The sequence below is a fragment of the Camelus bactrianus genome, chromosome 21 (genome assembly GCF_048773025.1).
Source record: "Camelus bactrianus isolate YW-2024 breed Bactrian camel chromosome 21, ASM4877302v1, whole genome shotgun sequence".
NCBI lineage: Eukaryota > Metazoa > Chordata > Mammalia > Artiodactyla > Camelidae > Camelus > Camelus bactrianus.
Genome location: NC_133559.1, coordinates 29,994,924 through 30,016,483, shown reverse-complemented (window position 1 = coordinate 30,016,483; position 21,560 = coordinate 29,994,924). Strand labels below are relative to the sequence as shown.

The following is a 21,560-nucleotide window of genomic DNA, read 5'->3' as shown; positions in this document are numbered from 1 at the left end:
AAATTTTAAGGTAAGCATATTTCACTGCAGATTCACGTTAAAACAAGAAACAAAGAAGAAAAGTGCTTATATATTATATGAGAACACTAAGGATGATTTAAAAAGAAAAGAGAAACAATACAATGAGCAAGTTTACCTGAAGCAACAACTTGAAATCACTGCCCGAGCACTAGAATGCAAACTGAAGAGCATAAGGAATAAACTGAATCAGGTAAATTAGTCTTAGGTGAAAATTTCATATCTCTCACACTGTTTCATCAATATTATTTATAATATTCCTTTGAATTAATCTATATTTTCATTTAAAACAAATAAAAGTTATCTCATCCTAAATATGAGCTATGACATTTAGAGCTTAACTTACTAATTTCTTGGTGTTCTTGGAGTCTAACAGATGCTCTGTGTCTTTTCTGAATGAAGGAATGGAAGTTAAATTGAGCTTAATCATTAACATAAGGATTGACGGTTTTGGTCCATTCAGCAAAGTAACAAGTCTTAATTCAAATCCATGTGTTAATTTTGGCTTTTTGAAGTTAAAATCCAGGCTAAATTGCCTTGAGACTGTGATGGAACTGGTTAAATGCCTTATACAGAAATTTTCTTTCACTGGGATTTCAAAATTTGTAGATACTGACAGGCATATGCAGAATAGATAAACAAGATTATACTGTATAGCACAGGGAAATATATGCAAGATCTTGTGGTAGCTCACAACACAAAAAAGTCACAATGAATATATATATGTTCATGTACAACTGAAAAATTGTGCTCTACACTGGAATTTGACACAACATTGTAAAATGACTATAACTCAATTTAAAAAGTGTTTTAAAAAAAACTTTTTCTTTCATGATACTACATCCCTTGTGTTTTTGGTCTGTGATTAATTTAGCTGTCATATATAATAGAATTTGAGTTATTTATGTGCATTAAAGATCCCTGTGCTTAAAAAGGCTACTTCTTTTTCACAGTTTTTAAAAAAATTTTTTAAAGATTCCCCTCCTAAGCTTTTTTTTTACTTTTTTCATGGTATAAAACCCAAAACCCAATGAAATATGTCTCCAGGTTGAAGAAGAGCAAAATGACGCTCAGAGACAGCTTTCTCGAGAGCAGAATGCCAGAGTAATACAAGACGAAATCCTGGCCCATCATCTTTCCCAACAAAAGGAGGCAGAAAAGGCTAATGAGAAAATGAATGCTGAGGTATTTTCTTTAGTCATTTTCAAACGTGTGTGTATGAATTTGTATACTTACATAGTTTAAAAACCAATATTATAGGTACAGAAAGCATAGAGGGCTTTAAAAGCCTATATATGTAAATAGATTTTCTGGGGGTTTCATTTCTGGTCCATTGGATAAAGCAATATTTTGAATTCAAATCCGTTTGCCGGCAACAGTGATATAGTGACATTCACAATGGCCTCATCCAAGGAGAGGCTGTTCATATTTTCCATAGGAATTGATGAACTTCCCATTATCTCAAAACTGTTGCTACTAACGGCAGGCATTCTAGTTTCTGGCAGAGATCTCACTCCTTTGATAGATGAATGGAGAGGTTACTTTATCATTTCCACTGATGGTAAGGAGGGAAAAGTATAGCCAGTTCAGAAACTGTAGTTTGGGTGTCATTCTCCTAATTGTGATAAAAAGTAACGCTCTGCTCCATGTGGTATCCGATTTCAGTACAAGGAGCTTTTGAATATAGTGATAGATATGCTGTAATCTATACTTAGTGATAATTTATTGATCTGTAGTATATTTTTAATAAAACAGTTCACTGTGTTTCCCTGCTGTTTCACATCCATTACTGTTATAGGCACCAAGAAGAAGAAATAAAAATTATTGCAGAAGCAAATTGTCTCCTGATTTTCTAAGAAGAGCTCTGTAAATTTGACCTTCTTTACCTTTAGTGTATTCAGCATTAGGGAAATACAAGGCTTCTCTTGTGTTTATGTATTTATCCTAGAGAAGTAGCTTTGGTTTGGTGTAAGAGTCAGAGAGTCAGAAGCCCTGGGGGAAACCCTGCAGCTTGCTTGTGTTTTTAACCCTTTATTCCAGAATTGTCACAGCTAAATGAGTTAACTGATGTTTGTAGACGTGCTTAGTACAGTGCTTAGATTTATCACTTCTCCGTAGGTGTAATTCTTATAACTTGCTCTAAAAATGTTAGAAAGGGAGAATATTTGTGGAATATTCTCAGGAAAAAAATTTTTTTAGGAAATTTAATCTGTCCAAATATATACAGAGCTAAGGCTCTTACTTTGGGGGTAGCTGTAAAGGTTCTATGTCAGATACAATTTTTAAGTGTAGTCAGATTTATTCATTTTTTTTATTTTAAGCCTTTTGGGTTTGTTGTATTTCAGAGAAAGAAGGGCCTTTCCAATTCTGAGCTTCTTAAACATCCTTTTGTGGTTTCTATTTTACTTTCATGGATTTACTGTCTTAAATTTTTGAACTTTTGGGGATTTCTGCTTGTCTAAAGTTTGAGATTTGTATCCATCTTAAGTTTTTCCAGTTGGATACCCAGTTATTGCAAACTTTTTGTTGTATAAACTTAGAGATTAGTCTTTCACTTCAAAGGAAATTATGACATGTCAGTTTATTGAGTACAGTTCTAAGAGTAAGAGATGAGGGGTTTCACTTACAGGACACAATGGATTTTGAGCTGTCTGACCCAAAAGATAACAGCGAAGTGCTTCCTCAGCAAATTCCTGAAGCTGAAAGTCAATTCCGTGGCCAAGAAATTGAGCTCCACCCCAGGAAAGATGCTCTTAGACCAACGACGTTGGTATTAGAATGTGTGTGTAGAGACCAAGGCCAAGCCCAGTGTTCAAACAAGGAAACTGAATCCTTGTCTCAGAGCAAACAAGGGAAAGTGAACAAATACATCAGAAAGCAGGCATTCTTGGAGGAGAGAGTATGTGAACTACGAAGTGAAAACATGTTGCTTCAACAGCAACTGGAAGTTGCTCAAAATGAGGCCAAAAGTAAAAAGACAATACTTAATATCCCAGAGCCATTTCTGGATCACATGGGAAAACTTGAAGCCATGAGCAAACGAGTTCTGATGCTGGAGGAAGGAAACAAGGAATTAATCGATGAATACATATGTTTAAAGGACAGACTGTATCAGTATGAAACTGACAGAGCAGAAATGGAAGTAAGTACCCAGCAGGAGAACTAATTTTCAGACTTCCTCAAAGAAAATTCAAAGTAGTATCCGATGAAAGCTGAATGTTGAAAATAGTTGAATATAAAAAATGTGTGGGCTGTAAATATATACACTGTAAAGCAGCCTAAAGGCATTTCTTGTAACCAGCAAACAAAAGTTAGGCCTGAGAGGTCCTTTACTTTGAGTAAAGATGCCGTGTCACCTGAAATTCTAAGAGATTAAGCTGTAAGTTGTTGACAGATATAGGCAGGTCTTAGTAATTTACTCTTACACTGCCCAAATCATTTTAATCTTCCTGTCACCACATTTTAGTGTCATGATGAAGCAGATAAATGAAATGCTCAGACCTAAAATAAGTATTTTGAAATTAAGATTCAGTTGTGTGAACAAGAAAAGTAAAAAAAAGAGAGAAAAGATTCAATTGTGTGGATTACCTTGACAGTCAAATCCAGATTTCCCAGATGAACTGATGTGTAAACGCTCTATCTTGCAGTACTTTTCGTTCAGTAGCTTTTCATATGTTTTTAGTTGATATAATTTTATTTGTATTCATGTCAATTGGAATTAAATTTAGAAATATTTCCATCTCAAATTATGTATTGTTATGACCTCTCCACTCCTTAAAGGCATCTACTTTTCATTCAGTCATAATTTGAGACAAATGTAAATTTTAGCAAAACTGTTTGACTTAGTCTCCCCTGTTCTATTTATAATTTACTTTGAACATTTTTTCAAATAGTGTGCTCACAATTCTCATTTCAAGGCTAAGTTACTGTCATTTGGATCTAAGTTTGTCCAGTACAGAGGAACTGGGGCGCTCTGTGATGTACGAGTTTGGCACTGGAGTCCCATTTTCAGACTGAGGAGGAGCAGCCAAGAGTCCTGAGTGGCAGGAAGGGAGTGAGTGGGAGGGGTGGGGGGAGCTGTAGGAGCTGCAGTCCAGGAGGCAGGGGAGGCCAGGTTGTCGTGGGTCCCCAAAGGCCATTGGAATAACCTCATTTTTATTGTGAGATAGGAGTCTGTTGAAAGGATTTAAACACCAGATTGAATATGTGAAGGACTCTGAACTTAAGCCTCTAATGAGAAAGAGGGAGAATGTTCCACAGTGTGGAATTTACCACCACTCATCCCACCCACACACCCATTTCTGTTTGAGACTTCAGTGGGGGTAAAGCTTGGCCATTTCCTGGGAGGGGCAGGGAATGGCTGGTGGGGCTGCATCCATTGTCTAAGTTAACTTACTGTCAGTAAGGCAGGAGGGTCACGCCTTCTGTGTCTTTAATGAAATTCAGTAAGCAGGAATGTGTGCCTGTGAGGAAAAGAAGGTGAATTGATGTCTGTGGGGATAGTTCTCAAAGTCCATATGTTGGAGTTATATATTATTAATGTAACTTAATGATAAGGTGACTTAAAAATCAGTAACAGAGTTGTCTTTTTAGGCCTGTATGAGACAGCTTCAGCAAGAGCTGACTGACACCCGAAAGAAAGTGTCCATGTTGGAAGCTTCCCTGGAGGTGACAGCACATCATCACACTAACTCAGAAAATGAGACACAGGAGTCAGAGAGGAGGTCACATCAAGCTGCGAACCCAGTACATGTGAAATCTAGCAGCGCAGAGTGTTGCAGGACACTAGCTTTTCAGGGACAGCTTTCTTTTGTATCTTCATTATAATTACACTTTTATTATCTTTATAATGCACTTGTTTCTTAAACTTTGACTTTCAGTCTACCATTTCTTTATATATTTTTTCTTATAACATTTACCCTTAGAGAAGTTGAAAATTATACATCTTTCCTCACAGAAATTACTTTTTTTCCTATTAAACAGTATTTTGTAGTGATCTCTCACCACAATGAGGCAAGCTAGATAAAATCAGACGATAATGTTTCATGCCATGTTCCAGAAAATTGTCATGTCGCATCTTCACTTTTGTGAATGGATATAGAATCTGTGTGTATTTATTTCACGGATTTCAGAATACCTTCTGCAGAAAGGTCATACAAACCAGTTGAAGTTAGACATTGCCTTCATTTTCTCTTCATTTTAGACATGTTGTCAAAGCATGGAGAAGTTCAGATCATGAATGTACACCCAAAATAGACAATTAAGAAAATTGTCTAGATCCTGCCTTTGGATTTTTTTTAACTTTATTGAGATATAATTCACATATTATAGGGGGGATTGCATAACTCAAGTGGTTGAGTGCATGCTTAGCATACACAAGGTCCTGGGTTCAATCCCCTGTACCTCCTCTAAAAATAAAGAAGTAAAACCTAATTACTTCCCTCCACCAAAAAAAAAAAAATCACGTATTATATAATTCACCCATTTAGGATGCATAGTTAGTATCTCCTAGTATATTCAGAGATGTGCAGCTGTCACCACAATCAATTTTAGAACATTCCCATCACCTTAAAAAGAAAGCCTGCATCCCTTGGCCATCACCCCCAGCCCCCTGTCCCCCTCAGCCCCCAGCAGCCACCAGGCTGACTTCTATCTCTATAGATGTGCCTGTTCTGGGTGTTTCACATGAATGGAATCACATGCTGTGTGGTCCTTCATGGTTAGTTTTTTCATTTGACAAAACGTCTTCAAGGTTCATCCATGTTACAGCGCTTGTCAGTATTTCCATTTCTGTTTATTGTCAAACATTACTCGGTTGTGGGGCTAAACCATTTATCCATCAGCTGATGGGCCTTTGGGTTGCCTCTGCTTTTTGCCTGTTGTTAATAATGCTGCTGCGAACATTTCTGTCCAAGTTTTGGTGTAAACATGTTTTCATTTCTTTGGGGAATAGACTTAAGAATGGAAATGCTGTCGTATGGGTCATACGGTAACTCTGTTTAACGTTTTAAGGAACTGCCATACTGTTTTCCAGAGTGGCTGCACCATTTAACATTTTTATCCAAAGTGTATAATTCTCCCAATTTCTATGCATTCCTGTCAACACTGGTGATTAGCTCTCCTGGTAGGTGTGAATTGGCATCTCATTATGGTTTTGATTTGCATTTTTCTGATGACTGAGAATGTTGGGAATCTTTTCATGTGCTTATCCATTTGTGTATCTTCTTTGAAGGCCTGTCCAGGTTTTTGCCCATTTTAAAATTGGATTGTCTTTTTATGATTGAATTGTAAGAGTTCTTTTTGTATCCTGGGTGCAAGTCTTTGATCAGTTGTAGGATTTTCAAGTATTTTCTATTCAGGAGCTTGCCTTCTTACCTTCTTGATGGTGTCTTTTGAAGAGTAGAAGTTTTTAATATTGATGAAGTTCAGTTAATCTATTTCTGTCTTTTACTGTCCTATCTAAGAAACAAGTGCCAGATCCAGTCATGAAGACACATCTGTGTTTTCTTCTAAGAATTTTGTAGTTTTAGCTCTTTCATTTTTAGTTAATTTTATATGTATTGTATGAGGTAGAGGTCGAATTTTGTTCTTTTGCATGTAGATATCCAATTGTCCCAGTACCATTTGTTAAAAAGACTATTATTGTCTCATTCAGTTATTTGACACTCGTATTGAAAATCAAATGACCATAAATGAGGGTTTCTTTTAGATTCTCAGTGGTGATGCATTGATCTATATCTATCCTATGCCAGTTCCAAGTCAGATGTTATGAGAACTCTTTCCGAGTCATCTTGCATAGTATCAGTTTTTTTTACATGGTAATAAAAAGTCAGTGTCGTGGAATGTCTGTAACTCTACTTCTGTGGAGATCTGCTGCTTCCTGAAGGGGTCTGTGGCCAGCTTATGCCTTGCTGACTCTGTGACAGAAAGTAGGCTTGCAAAGATAAAGTCCATTCCTCCCCCCCATTCAAACCTTTAGTTTCTCACCCAGTGCCTCCCACTTCACTCCAGTTTCCATCAAATCATGGTCATGGGATCTGCTGACTCAGTCTGCAATATACTTCATTATGTTGCACTCATTATAATTCATAGACTCATCCATAGATTTCACTATCTAGAGGCAAAAGATTAAGCCTGGAAAAGATTAATTCAACCTTCCTCTTTGGAAATCTCTCTAATCCATCATCTTGCAGTTCACGACGAGGTCCTCTTTTGGCTTGGTTCTTGTGTGTAACACTGGTGCCAATCTTGTTCTTGGTGTAGATCCTGTATTCTCAGCTCCCTGTGTCTACCTCCTTTTACTTAAAAAGAGAGATGCCTAGCTGTATTTTATAGCTTAATGCATAATTAATGAAATAAATATTTCATCCCATCCAAGGAAAATTTTTCAAGAGTACAGCTGTTAAAAATTAGATAATAATCAGTTTATCAGAAACAGATAACAGATTAGTAACTTGAATTTCAAAAGTTCAAAGCCAATTTGTGTGATATGGAGAAGCATTGTGCTACAACATAAAGCTGAGACAGTCTTACCTTCCCTTACCAACCAGCTTTGAAGTCAGGTAAAGGAAAAGTTGTATTTAATTTAAATACTGCCAAAGGACACTACATTTATGGTTCCATAATATTTTATTTTCTCTCTGAGGAAAGGAAAATGAAGAGTGAGTGCTAGATTAATAAATTCTCAAAGCTGCCTGTCTCTTAGAAGTTCAGTTAATTGAAATGAGGTAAAAAGGCTGATTTTGGTAAACTATTTCTAGTTGTTTTTCAGTTATTAGACTTCAAATCCTGTGTCCCCTTGCTTACCAGTCTTCCTTATCCTCAAAGCTGAGGGGAAATTGTGAAATACATGCCTATGTGTAAGAAACTGTAATTGGTGGGAACTCTGAAGTACCTTCCTTCTCACTAGTTCTTAGGTCTTTCTTTCAGTTATCTGCTGCTTCTCATCAGCATTTTGTCATTAATAAGTTAATCTCAACATTTGTTATATTCCAGTTTATAGGAGACCAATTTCTATATTCAAGTTACATTTCTTACTATCGTTTTTCATCCACTTTTCTGTTCATCTGTTTTTGCCTAACAAACTCCCCAAAGTTCAGTGGCTTAAATAAGCATTTATTTTGTTCACAACCTACACTTAGGAAAAGTGTGGCCAAGACAGCTGGCCTCTATTCCTCTCAGCTTCAGGTGGGGCAGCTCGAAGGCGGGGGGCTGAAATCACTTGAAGTTTCATCCATTGATGTCTGATGGTTGATGTTGGCAGTGGGCTGTGGCTTTGGTGGGGCGGGCAGGTGGACCACCTCCCCTGGAACACCTAAGCTGTCTTTGTGGCCTGAGCGTGCCCACCTGAGACTGGGTTCCAGGTTTAAGAGCGAGGCAGAAGCTGAACTGCCTTTTCAAACCTGCCCTGCAGTTCACTCGGTGCCCCTTTCACTGTTTTCTGTTCTTTACGAGGAGGGCACTTAAGGTTGGCCCATATTCTACCTTTTTTATGGAATTAATTTTGAAAATTTATGGAGACATTCAAAAACCAGCATAATCTACTCAGTAGCCGCAATGTTTTCTTACTGCTTCCATACAAGAAATCCACTTACCCGACTCAGTCCCCAAGCAGGTCTCGGTCGCTGTGGTGTTAGGCTCAGGCTCCAGTCCAGGGTCTTACTTTCCCATCTTCATCAGGGCCAGATGGGGCTGAGGTTCCTGGGCACGGTTTCTGGAGTACAGCCCCTTGGGTACACTCCTCTCAGTGCTGGGGCTTGAGGATAAGGAGACATGGGTTATTTACCGCCACACACCCGACATTCTGCTGAACTGCTAAGGACTCACTCACAGATGGAAGATGGGAGGCACACTGGTCCATAGCAGTTCTGAAATGCAGCCTGATGCTGCTAGCTCTTTGATAAGGACTTAGTCCTAACCCTGGGAGGGGTTCTCCTTCGCTGCCCTCTCTGAGCTCTTTGTTCTGTCCCTTTCACGAACAGTGACCTGTGTTTGCAGCTGAGTAGTTCTCTCAAGCCAGCTTCCTCTTCGTAGACCTTCTAAGAAAAACCCAAAGGCCTCTTCCTATTTTGCACTGTCTTTGTCTTTTTCAGTCCAACCTAGCAAGCAGTGTTTTTGCTACCACAGTTCTCTTTAAAACCTTGAGTTTCCTGTGAATTTTATTGGGGTTCATGCCATTGGAAAAGCTGCTCTCATGTCTTTTTGAGATAAACTCTTCATCTTGGGCTTCCTGTGAAGCTGTTGTGGGACCATGCCTTTAAAATTCTTATGCTTTTAAGGTCTTTAAAGGAATTTGAGGCAGCACCTTAAATCTTTCCAAGGTCTTAACAAAGTTTTGGCTTCATCTTTAGATTGTTTTCCTGGCAGCAGCCTAGATTTGATCTTAGCCCGGAAGCCATTTATCTGCTTACCCATTATGTGACAGTTGGGCATGTGGAGATGCTTTAAATGGGATACAGATATTTGAACCCAGTGAATCCTGGTTCCTTTATATTTAATAAACTTTTTGTTTGTTTTAGCTTATCTCTCTCATCAGTTTTACTTTCAGCTGTTTGGTAGCAAGAGTCCCATTGCCTCCGGTTTCAGTGTCATTTTCTTCCCTGGCCTAGAAGCCGTCACCCTCAGCCCTTCAAGGGCCCTCAGGCTTCCACTAATAGTCTCTTGGACACTTTGGATTTTCACTCTTACTCTTCTCTACATCTGTTCAGGTTTCACCTACCTCCAGGTTCAAAGGCATCCCCACATTTTGGGTTCTTTTTTAATGGCTGTGCCCCATTTTTAATATCAGTATCTGTGCTAGTTATTTATTGCTAACAATTTATATAACAAACTGCCTGAAAACCTAGTGACTCAAAACAGCATTTGCTTGGTTCACAAATCTGTGTTTAGACAAGGCTCAGTGGAGCCAGCTCATTTCTTCTCCACTTGGAATCAAGTGGGCACTAGAATAATCTAAAAGCTTGTTCATGCACATATCTGGAAGTTGGAGCTGGCTTTGGTTAAGGACATTCCCTGGGGTCATCAGCTGGGACAGCTGCGTGTACAAGGACTCAGTAGGTGGCCTGGGCTTCACAACGTGGTGGCTGGGTTCTAAGGGTGAGCATCCCTACAGAGTGAAAGTCAGAAGCTATTTAGCCTTAGAAATCACACAGCAGGGTCCCCACACTCTGTCCCCTAGAAACCAGTTGACTGAGGCCAGTACATAATTCACGGGAGGGAATTTCATAGGTGAAGAGTCAGAGAACTTGTAGAGATGTTTTACGACCACCACATCTGCCTGCCTTGCCTTACCAAATAATCCTTCTATCTGAAGGAAAGTAGTTCTTCCCAAGTCAGTGTCACTGAAATTCCAGCAAATTTTTTTTGTTTATTTTTGTTGATGATGTTCTCTTGTTTTGTGGAGAGCCACAAAGGATTACAAGAATTAAGGCTGTTTGTTTAGAAAAATGTATGGATCACCTTACTAAACCACTACACTAGGAGTGGAATTCTCCTTAACTCTGCGAATCATTCATTGCTCCTTGGAATGCAATTCAAACTAGCATAAAATATTTGTAGTTCAGAGAAAGGCTTATGGCATAAGAATCAATATTTGTAAGATGTATTAATTGCAGTCGTTTTTTCAAAGTCTTGTTTTGGGAGGCATTTATTAATTCAGCCCTAAGTAACTCAATATGATCTTCCTAAAACTTCAAAAATCATGGAGAGTTAAGACTTGGGGGAGGAAGGGGTAAGAGACTTTCTACTCAGAGGTGCCTTATAGTCATTTTATGTAGGAAAGACATGAATCAATTACAGAAAAATGAGTGTAAAATCAAGTACAAATGTATAACAAAGGTGATGACAATGAACAGTATATTTTTGTGACTCTTGGTGGTTTGAACTTTTTTCTTGATTTTCTGAGTAATTTGAGTTTCTCCATTCCACAAGGCAGATACCATTTTATTGTAACTGAATTTATTTCAACCTTTGATGCTGGGTTAGTGTTAGGCTGTTCTCAGTCTCTAACCTCATTACCAAACAATTTTATCTTCATGCAGAATGCTGATCTTCCAGCAAAAGTGAAATCTACATCTTCAGTACTTCTCCATCTGAGTGCAGAAACTCAACTTTTTCTAAAGGAGTTATTACCTATGAAAGAATTGCAAAAGAAATCGGAAACACTAGAGGAGGAGAAAAAGAAGTTGGAAGAAGAAGTAGTAAAACTCAGACATCACCTAAAAATGAACGCAGTGGAACGCAGTCCAGTAGAGCAGTACAAACGGGAGACTGAAGAGCGAGCAAGATGGGATGTAGTAGAAAAACTGAAAGAACTCAGCCAGTTTTTACAGGTGAAGCATTGATCTGTAACGTGCTCTAAGTCACTTCGCTGAGAATTACAGTTCGGATGTGTACATTTTGTGTTTCCTCTACTTCCCATATAGCAGTTTGTTTTGTAGATTTCTGAAAGGAAGGCCGCATTTGTTACTCCCTTTAAATAATTCAGTTTCCGTCATTACTATCACTAAATTGATCTTTCAGAACAACTCTCACTAGAGAATCATTTTTAAGACCAATTGGTGTAAATCAAGACCACTAGGAGGAAAAGAATATATTGTGATTTAAATACTGTACCACACTCTTGGATTACTCCTACGTTGTATTGTTCAATTTTTAAAAGTTCAGATTGATCCTATTATTCTTTGAACTATCACATTACATGAGTACTAATATAAGAGTGATTCAACTTTAATTTCATAATTCAGATTTAATTCGCTTGATATTGATGATAAGTATTTTAACGCTCAGCTTTTTTTCACACTTAAAATTGCTTTCTGAATCATTGACTCAAAGCCAAAGGGAACAAATATACTGTAACTACTCAGGTTATAATTATTTTTAAAATTGTGTCCTTTTAATTCGCTGTAGGCACAAGCAGTTTCTCAAGAAAACTAGTTAAGAGAGTATAAACGTGCTTCAGTAAGTCAAATGGAACACAGAGTTAAAGATCCAGAAACTGAACTGAAAAGTAAAACTTTTCAGTTTGATTCTAATGAAAGAGAATTGGAAAAATATAGACAACTGTACCTGGAAGAGCTAGAAAATAGAATGTCATTGGAAAGTCAACTAAACTCGTAAGTCAAAACATAGAATTATAGAAAATAATTTAGGTCGTTAATTTGCCTCTAAGGCACCATTCTTATTGAGCCAGGTTCATGAGGTGAGTAGCAAGTGAAAGCTGACTAGATAGTGCAATTTTGGGACATGGTGTTAGTAAATGAACTCTCCTTTAAAATGTCAGTCCAGGGCAGTTTGCATCTCGCTGCCTTTTGTTGCTTTTACATGACTTTATGTTTTATATTTGCATATATTTAACCTGATCTAGTCTTTAAGCTAGGGGCTTTGCAAACTTTGTAGTTTAGACAGCCATATTATCACAAAATTTCTAGCTGGAATTCCCATAAATAGAAATGTTAATGAGTTTAGAATTAACTGTGTTTTGGAAGAGTACAACTTAAACCCAAGAGGCCCCATGCTGGTGTTTGGTGAATTTACTTTCTTGATTGTAGTATTTGGTGTCACCGCTCATGGGCACCCTGAGGTGAAGTACTGTGTCCTTCTGAGTTTGTCTCCACTACATAAAGGCATGCTTGGGGAATAGGGAGAAATTCACATAGGGGTGAAGGGCAGAATAGTGGTTCACAAAGTGGCTAAAAAGCATATGGTGGCCTGCCCGTGGGGGTGTGTGGAAGACAGAAAGGGCAGGTCCCACCTTTGGTGCCTGAGTAACAGTGTTACAAGCAACAGGTCTCCCTGCTATCCGAAAGGAGAGCGTTCCTATGAAAGTTGTCAGTGTAAATCAAAGGGGCAGTTACCTTAGGACACGTCTTGCTGGTGGGTGCACAAAATAAATATGCATAAAGCACAGGCGCTCACAGACACAGTCCAAAGCCGTGGCGGCGTGACGCCGGGACACTGAGTGTGGTTCTGGGGAAGGAGCTCGGTGGGGCCCCTCTCGCTGCTCGGGGTGCTCACTGCCCCTCTGATGGCTCGGGCTAAAACAAGCACCCAGTGCTATTCTGGCTTTTTGCTTTTTTTTTTTTTATAAAAGTGAAAATCCGCTTGAGTTTGTTTTGGTTATGGAAAACAGGTGCTGATGTAGGCCTCTGGTAAAAGCGAAGTAACAAAGTGAGCTTTGTGACATTGGGGGACACTTGAAATTGCCCCTGATGCTGTCAGAGTTCTTTCCCACCATCGACTCTGCCACCTGGTGCCCCCCAGAGGTGGTGGCTCTAAACTGTTCCTCAGTGCCACGTGCTTAATGTCTCCCAGGTAGTGAGTGGAATGTGTATACAAGGGGGGTGAAAGCAAATGCTTGAAAATGGCTTTGAGGGATGGTTTATTTTTTTTTTCTAAACTGGTTTACTAAGGGTGAGTATGTCTAGATGCAGCCAGTGCAGAAGGCAGCGGGGATCCTCTGTGGGGGCGTCTCCATCTCTGACTACCCCCACTCTGAAGTACTTGTTAGTTAAGGGCCCCCCCAGGCACATACATCCTTCTTTAGGACAGTTTTAGACTGTAATTGTTTACAGTAGGTCTGCACTGATGTATTTTTGGTGTCAAAACAGTTTAATGGGAGAATCTGTTTACTATTATAGCAACTTTAGAAATACACATCACTTAGGAAGAAAATGAAATGAATGGAATGTGTGCTTTGCGACCCTCGCAGGGCTAATGAGAGGCTGGCAGCGGTAAGCACTGAGCTTCAGCAGCACCAGAGCTCCCTCCACGGCTCTGTTCCTGAAAGGCCTGTTGACGGACCGCCTTCTGCTGAAAGTTCTAGTACTAGCGTGGAGCCCGAAAGGAGTCTTAACTCAAAGAAGGAACTTCAGGAACTTTTCAGACCCTTCAACTAGCATAAGTGGTCACTTGTTCAGGGTTAGTTATGTTATCTTTTTTCCCTTGGGTTTCAGATTTCTGATATAATTCTTGTTTTTAATTTGATGAAATTCTGAGTTGTTTATTTGACTTACGCATACTAAGTAAAAGCCATAATTAATTGTGCTAATAAAGGAGGCAGAAATTTTTTTTTTAAAGTCCCTGGACTTGTAATTTTCAAGAGATACCTGTCATTAACTTTATTCAATAAATGCAACTAAACTGACAAATTTTAAATTTCTTAAAAAGCTCCATTTTAAATTCTATTTTAGAAATTAAGTATTATTGCCTAATAACTAGAGATACACTTTCCAACGTTTGGCTTAGTTTCTGATTGATTTCGGTTTGGCATTGGTTCATAGTCATTTTCAAGTTTTGCTGCACCCCAGTTTTTCTACCCCTAAGCATAACTAAATGATTAACATCGAGATACTTAACTACATATGGATGTTTTTTATTTAAAGGAATCCAAGATATATTCTTTTTATGAATTCAGTAAACTTGTAACACTAAAAACATTTAAGTTCTGTTTATAAGTTTTAAATTTTTATCATTTTCTTCTGTAAGAGCTCATCCTTAATTGCTATTTTACTTATAGCAGTTATTTTAATTGTTATAAAATGTTTTACTGAGCAATTGTAGAACATTTCTAAATATGTAGTCAAGTATAGCAAATACTTAAATTTTTAAAATGAAGTTCACTTATGTCTCTGTCTTGCCCTCACCTGTAGGAATACCGAGGTGGCAACGATAGGGAGTCTTTAAATTACAACCAGTTTTCATTGTGTATCATTGTTAAAATAGCCATTGAAATTGGTGCGCGTTGGTTTATGGTTTGATGGTGTTTTCATGATCTTCTTGATGCAGAGAAGGGTAGCACGGACCCTTGTTAAGTGAGGTCTCAACCTGTTTTTTCTCATTTGGCTTCATGTCATAATAAAGAAGAAAAAAGCTCAGGTTTCGTAGACAGTGTTGTGGGTAAATTGAGTCTAAGTGCTTCAGAGTCATGGAACCAGACTGCGTGGTGTTAAAAAAAAAAAATGCATGGCTAACACTTCTGTCAGTGGCTAAGCATGATGCAAACTGGAAATGTTTTCATTAGTTGTCACCAAAAAATCGCCAGTGTGTCACTTTACAGGATGATGGTGGAAGAGTGTGAGTGCAAAAGCAATGCAAGAGAGATTTCCTGAGGACAGTTATTTCCTTTAATGTTTTTGGAGGAAAGAGTTGTCTATTCTTTAGTACTTCTAGATACAATGGAAAATAATTTATTTTATACTCAGTGTTGTAGTTCTAAGGTACACGTAGTTCTGTGGGGCCGAATCATGCTAGATTTAGCAGGGAGGTTAACAAGCCCCACTCTGTCCAGATGCAGAGACTTGGCTTCCTCAACACTACAAGGCGCCTCACAGGAGCTATTGTACACTTACTGTTTACAGATTTCTTAGACTTAGAGAAAGAAGGTGCCTCCTGGAATTGCTAGGGATGTAATTATTTCTGCTGGGAAAACATAAAGTAATGCCTTGAGAGGTGTGAACATACTATTTAAAATGACAGGAAGGGATGGGTTTTTGCATTGGGGCTTAACAAAACAACAGACTTCCACAGCTTTTCAGCTATGGTTCTAGAAAGCAAAATGTTTAAAATGGCATTGGGATTGACTTTAACATTCTCCTTTATTTGCAAGGTTTCAACATTTTGGACTGTTCCTACTGTGAAGTTCCAGCTTACTCAGCATTTTTTTCTAACTTGACAGAAGTATTGCTCTAAGTCTGTGATTTTAGTCTTGCTGGTGGTTGAAGCAAGTTTTTTCCAGTTCATAACACTTGGGTTTATTGCCTCTCTTACTGCTGCATGAAGTATAGCCTTGTCCCTTGACATCGTTGTAGTGGTAACAGATGGACCCCATATCTGTTTTGCTAATTTTTACCCTCAGATTTCACATTCTAGTTTATTTCTGGGATGTTTTGTCCTACATGTCAGAAGCAATTTTACAGTTTTACTCAGTTTTGTTATTTAATTATATTACTACAAAATACAAAAAGTTAAAATTAGCCTGAGCATATACATCACTGTCAGATTTTCTTGCACATAGAATGTTTTTCTGAGAACTGAAAACTTAAAAATTGATTCCAGACAATATTATAACAGACAAAATTTCTCTGTTTTAAAGATTTTTTTATGTTCAAGGGTTCTTAAGTATTGGTGTGCCTAACATGAAGCATGGCCACGATAGTTAATAAATGTCCTTCAGATCTATTTTAAATAGGAAGACTAAATTTTACACTCACTGATTTTGGACTTTTGGTGTATTACTGACACTTTCAAACACTTTCTAATGATTTATTTAAGTAATTTTTAAATTCCTCAAATGTCCATTCAGTTTAGCAGCCCTTTTTCTAAATGGGATTATACCAGTGCACCAGAGCTAAAACGGTTAATATTCCTAAGACTTTAAGTTTCTACATGACACAGCACTGCGTCTCAGCAGAATCTGGTCACGTTTCTTTTAAAAGTAGGCTTCCAAGGCAGGGCACCTCCACTCTGAATTTTAATTCTAATCAAACTATCGCAGTAGTTAAGCTCACTTCTCATAAGGCAGAGACAGAGTTTAGTGGCCTTGTTTCTGGTATCAGTTCTTTGCTCTGTGGACTCCCTCCTGCCCTCATTTCATTTTGTCTGAATGGACAAATGAGGAAGCACGTTATCTTTTGAAAGCCACTCAACTTCTTCCAGTTCTTTTTCTTTCATTCACTTTTTTCTCTGTACTTAATTTTTTAGCTCCTTGATCAACAAATTCTTTCTCATTTCTTTTCTCTGCAGCAAAATACATGTATTTAATAGTTAAAAACTGACAAGTGTCATTTCCTTCATTAACCTATTTACAACAGGATGATGAATCAGAGTGGTTAAATGACTTGATTTTATTACATTTCTGGAATTGTACTTATTTCTATAACATTTAAAATAAGAATGATACCAAGTTTTAACTTAAAAGTATCAATAATCTGAAAATATATTCACTTCAGAAATGAACGTGTGTGTATGTGTGTGGCAAGTGTCTTTTTATCAAATTGATCTCTGAAAGAGAGGGCAGCATTATCTCCCAGCCTGTGACCTCAGTTTTGACCTCAATCCTGCAGTGTCCCCAGTGGGACCTTCCATTTCTATGGGACATAGTCTGCAAACTGCCAGTTATGAGAGAATCCTCCTAATTAAAAATCATTAGAATTGAAACTGGCTGATACATTGTCTTCCTGTGTATAATTTTCTCACCTTTCTGTGTTTTTGTTAAATGGAAAAGTAAGTAAAACTGCAGGTGACTTCTCCTTATTAATGTTGGACTTCAGACCACTTCCACCATCTGGACATGGGGGTCCTCACCTAGAAATAAACATAAAGGTCCCAGAAGTACGTGTTTAGAAAAATAGCTTTGCAGAGGAAAAGATAGTAATTTTACATTCAACTCATGTAAAAGTGTGATCTACATTTTGCATAGTATTTATTAATGGTTATATGAAATTATTTCAGTCAAGGCATCTCCCTTCATCTGCTAGGTGTTTTTCACTTCACAGGACCTGCCTGGCACTGTTGTCACATTGTTGATGGCATAGGCCTCTCTAGAATGCTCTTGTCAGACAGTGTTATGGAAAACAGTCTCTGAAAATACTGGCAAATGGTAGCCCCAAATTTTGCCTTTGCACCTAACATTTACAGAAGCCTCGGCTCTCGTGTCGCTGTTATCACCACAGTGTTTATTATGTCTGGTGTACTATTTTAGACCCTGTTTAGTGAGTGGGTGACTTTTATAAGAAAGATTTTTAAAAGAACACTCTAGATGGGGACACTTGTAGTTTGAAGTGTCCCCAAACATTTTGTAATTAAATATGTAACTAATTAAGTCAAGTTTCAAAAATTGGCCCTAGTCTCTAGAATGGAAACAAAGTTACAGTTAAAGAGTTAGGTACAATTTTCCTTGTTTCTAACTCCTAGGAAGTTGTGAATCAGAAACCAACATTGAAAACTGGCGCTAGCCTCTCCTTTTCTTTTCTTCAAGCAGGTTTTCTGACATAAATATTTTAGTCATCTACAGAGAGCAAAATACATTTGCTTAACTTGTTTGCCAGTAGAATTTTCACTTGACATTATAACAGAACTCCTTTCTTCATTTTATGTATCTACAATTCTGTGCTAAAAACATTAGCATAGAACAGACCTTAAATTTTTAGTTTTCTAGAAGTGCAGGAATGGAAAGTTCATTTTAAGAAAAAATCCATTAAAGTTAAAAAAGCTAAACTTTTACAAAGGGCAGTTTTTCTAAGAACTGCAGAGTATTGCATTCAGTGTGAAACATGACTTGAATTGTTGAAACTCTTTGTGCCAATAAGATCAGGCATCGCCCTCTGAGATTATGTGTATCCGACAGGGCAGTGTTTACTGTGCTTTTCATCAGGGGAATCTAAATAGCCTTACAGATATATGTTCTCTATTATCTAAAATCAAAGTAAGTAGGAATTTATTTTATTTTATTCATGTGATTATTTTTCTATTTAAGCAATCCCCAAGTTAAGTCAAGTCTCTAAAAGTATTATTTAAAGGCCACATTTCATAAGCTAGCTGTCATTCCTATGATAGTGTGTCTTGTTTAACTTAAACATTAAAAATAATACTTGACTTATTTCAGATGCAGAAGAAGGTGATGAATAATATAGCTAGAGAATTAAAGGAAGGTATGTTGCCAACATTTCAGAATTAAATTTAGACGTTGATTTCCAAAATACACTGTAAACAGTAAATGGCACCTCTTTCTATTGTTTGAATAACAGATACTATGTTAAATTTTTCTCTTACACGTAGCTAATGAAAACTGTGAAAGCATAATTTCGTTCAGAATGATACAAATATACTTATTCCTCATTTATTCATCATGACCCACAGCTTTAAAAGAAATCTCAAGAAGTCTGTGTTCTCTCTCTGTTTCTGGCTGTGCCCTTCCTCTCCTGCTCTCCCCATGGGCCTGGCACCTGCACACGGACCTGTTCTCAGAAAGCATGGAGGTCATCAGCTTCTCGAGTTTCTGGTAGTGACTGAGGCCAAAAACCCAGACTCAAGCAATCTCAGTTCATGTAGCTGTCACCTGGTGGATGACAATTAAATTTCCTGTCACTTTGTCACTGGTTAAACTTTTACCCTCAGGAAAAATCCCAAATTCCTTAGCTTGGAAGAAAAACACCCACATCGATCTGGCTCTTGCCAAATTCTTCAGCCGTATCTCTTTCCTCCCCTGCTCTGCCCCTGTGCTCCAGGGGCTGGGCAGACTGCGTCCAGCTCCGCGGGCACCCTTCCTGCCTCTGCTCTGTGTGTTTGCTTCTTGCCTCTCCCTCCCACACTTTCTCCTCCTCCTTCAGGTATCTGCTTACACATCACGGCCACCAAAGAAGGGACAGTATTGACACAAAGCTGGACGTCCCTTCTGAGTGTTCCAACTGTGCCCTCTTTTATACCTGTCATGGCATTTATGTCTCTGTACCGAAACTGCCTGTTCATCTGTTTTTCCAGTTTACAGTACAAGATCTTTCAGGGTGGACTCTGTCATCTTCATCTTGTGGTTCCAGTGCTTGTCACAGTGCCTTAGCACATGGTTGCTGAGTAAATGAATGAAGAGTGAGAAAACCAGGTGCTCTGATCCTTAGCCACAAGAGTAGTTAATTCAACGTGCAGCCCTGGGCAAAGTCTAGAGTAGTAACCTTGTGTTTTGTGTTGTAATCGTATGTAGGTATTTTTCATTCTCCTTAAAACTTAGAAGAGTCTCAGCTTTTCTTAAAAAATAAACTGACATTTAGTTACCTATGAAGTATTTTAAGTAGAGAATCTAATTCTTTCATTTTCTTTCCAGCTACTACTGAACTTCAGTCTGAGTCCTACAGACTCTCTTGTAGGCTCGATGGATGAATCAAGTCTAAGAGAAGATCTGGTTTCGAAAGCATGTCAAGAATATGTGGAGATTTTGAAGAAAAAGTGTACAATCTACAAGATAAATAGTAAACATTTTACCTGCTGGGCTGTTTGCCTAACATTTTAGTTATTTCCTGTTAAGTAAGATACTGGCAATGTTTATTAAAGGAAAATATTTTTGTATTATATGTGCATGATTAAAATTGATGTAGTATTTTAAACCACATTTCTCTGCATCTCATTGACTTTTAAGCAGATTTTGGGAATAAAACCCAGCACTTTGGAGTATTATATACTCAAACTGAGCATGGATGCCAGCTGTTTAAACAGCACCCAACCACCCACCAAACTTGTCATTGTTTTTGGGCAGTGTTGATTGGTAGCTTTTTTGAATTTTCCAGTGTTAATCACTGTCTATAGACCTAAAGATTTAGACGGACAGCGTTTGGATCTGCTGTGGCTGTTTCAATGTTCTGATGGATCACAACGATTGTTACAGTGCCATCAAACTTTCTGCATGTTACCTTAAACACTGATTCACAGATGTTTCCTCATGGAGAAATGAAATCTGCCTCAGGTTTTTCATTTTCTCTTATTTATTTACTTACTTTTTGGAAACAGTCTTAAAATCAGAGACAAGTTCCAAGCACTAGACGCAAACGGACGCTGTCACAAACCTGTCATCTCTCCCGTACATTCTCCTAAGGCATTATTTCTCTTTCCTAAATGTCACTTGTTCTACCATAAGTGCAGTTTCTCTCCCCTTTCACCAAGAAGTCATTTGTTTTTCAGAAAATGCCTTTCTCCTTTTCCTGTCACGTATTAAATTGTATTTAAGCCCCCACTTCTAGCCACCCCTTCAAATCACATTGCTTTGTGAGCTCCTGCATGTATTCATACGTAATTTTTTTCTCACAGTAATCTGCTTTAGTCAATTTAATTTGCAGGTTCCCAGTCACTGAACATAAGACCGTAAAGGAAATACTCTCCTTCTCAACAATTTTCAGGAGCTAAAATTTTAATAACTCCTACTTAGATCCTTTATTCCCTTTACCGTCCTTTTAGTGTACTTACTTGGCAAAACTCCCAACTACACAACAGACTGATTCTCATTCTTCCTCCTTATGTTCCCCTAGGCATCTAAGTGCTGAAGAAAGTCATGCACTGCCCAGTGGTCCTACTCCTTTTATTTAGTTAATTTGCACCTTCTTCCTTCTCAGTGATGATTTCAAATTCGCCTCTCTGTAAACACCTCCCTGTTTCTTCCCTCTCATTTGAACCAGACAGTCTTACTTCTGACGACAAACTTCCTGAGATTTGCCTGCTTCCCCACCAGCAGTCTGTCCCCACCCACTCTGGTGTGTCTTCCCTTCCTCCATTCCCACGCAGCGAGTCACTGATGACTCCCACATCTAAATCAAAGTGACACTTTTCCAGCCCTTGTCTAACTGACCTTCTCATTCCTCCGGGCATTCCATGTAACCGACCGCTGCCTACAGCAAGATGATGTTGAAGGTGAGGGCTTCAGCCTTCTTGATGAGTTCACTCCGTTTACCCTGGCTGTCTCCCATGGGTATAGACAGGAAGTATACGTGTTACTCAATTTTTATTTTTCTCCTGTTAGTCTGCCTCATGTCAGGTTAATTCTTAGACCAGCCAGATGAGCCTAG

At 38.3% G+C, this 21,560-nt stretch overlaps 1 protein-coding gene across 6 annotated transcripts in view; it reads left to right on the top strand.

The window, feature by feature from the left end:
* LOC141574398 (ankyrin repeat domain-containing protein 26-like) overlaps nt 1–20,116 on the top strand; it is a 32,707-nt gene extending 12,591 nt beyond the window's left edge. Inside the window, exons 9-16 of one of the 6 annotated variants that reach the window (XR_012501473.1) lie at nt 31–211; nt 1,066–1,203; nt 2,648–3,160; nt 4,612–4,764; nt 11,058–11,348; nt 11,926–12,131; nt 13,727–13,935; nt 19,832–19,969. Coding sequence is in view for 2 of the 6 variants with exons in the window: in XM_074349950.1 (XP_074206051.1) it covers nt 31–211; nt 1,066–1,203; nt 2,648–3,160; nt 4,612–4,764; nt 11,058–11,348; nt 19,832–20,017 (1,462 nt within the window). In the remaining 4 variants the exon portion in view is untranslated. Of the gene's footprint in view, nt 1–30; nt 212–1,065; nt 1,204–2,647; nt 3,161–4,611; nt 4,765–11,057; nt 11,349–11,925; nt 12,132–13,726; nt 13,936–18,619; nt 18,666–19,831 lie in introns of those variants that run through there. The other 5 variants (XR_012501474.1, XR_012501476.1, XR_012501475.1 and 2 more) reach the window with 5 other exon arrangements.
* Nucleotides 20,117–21,560: the final 1,444 nt, after the last annotated feature.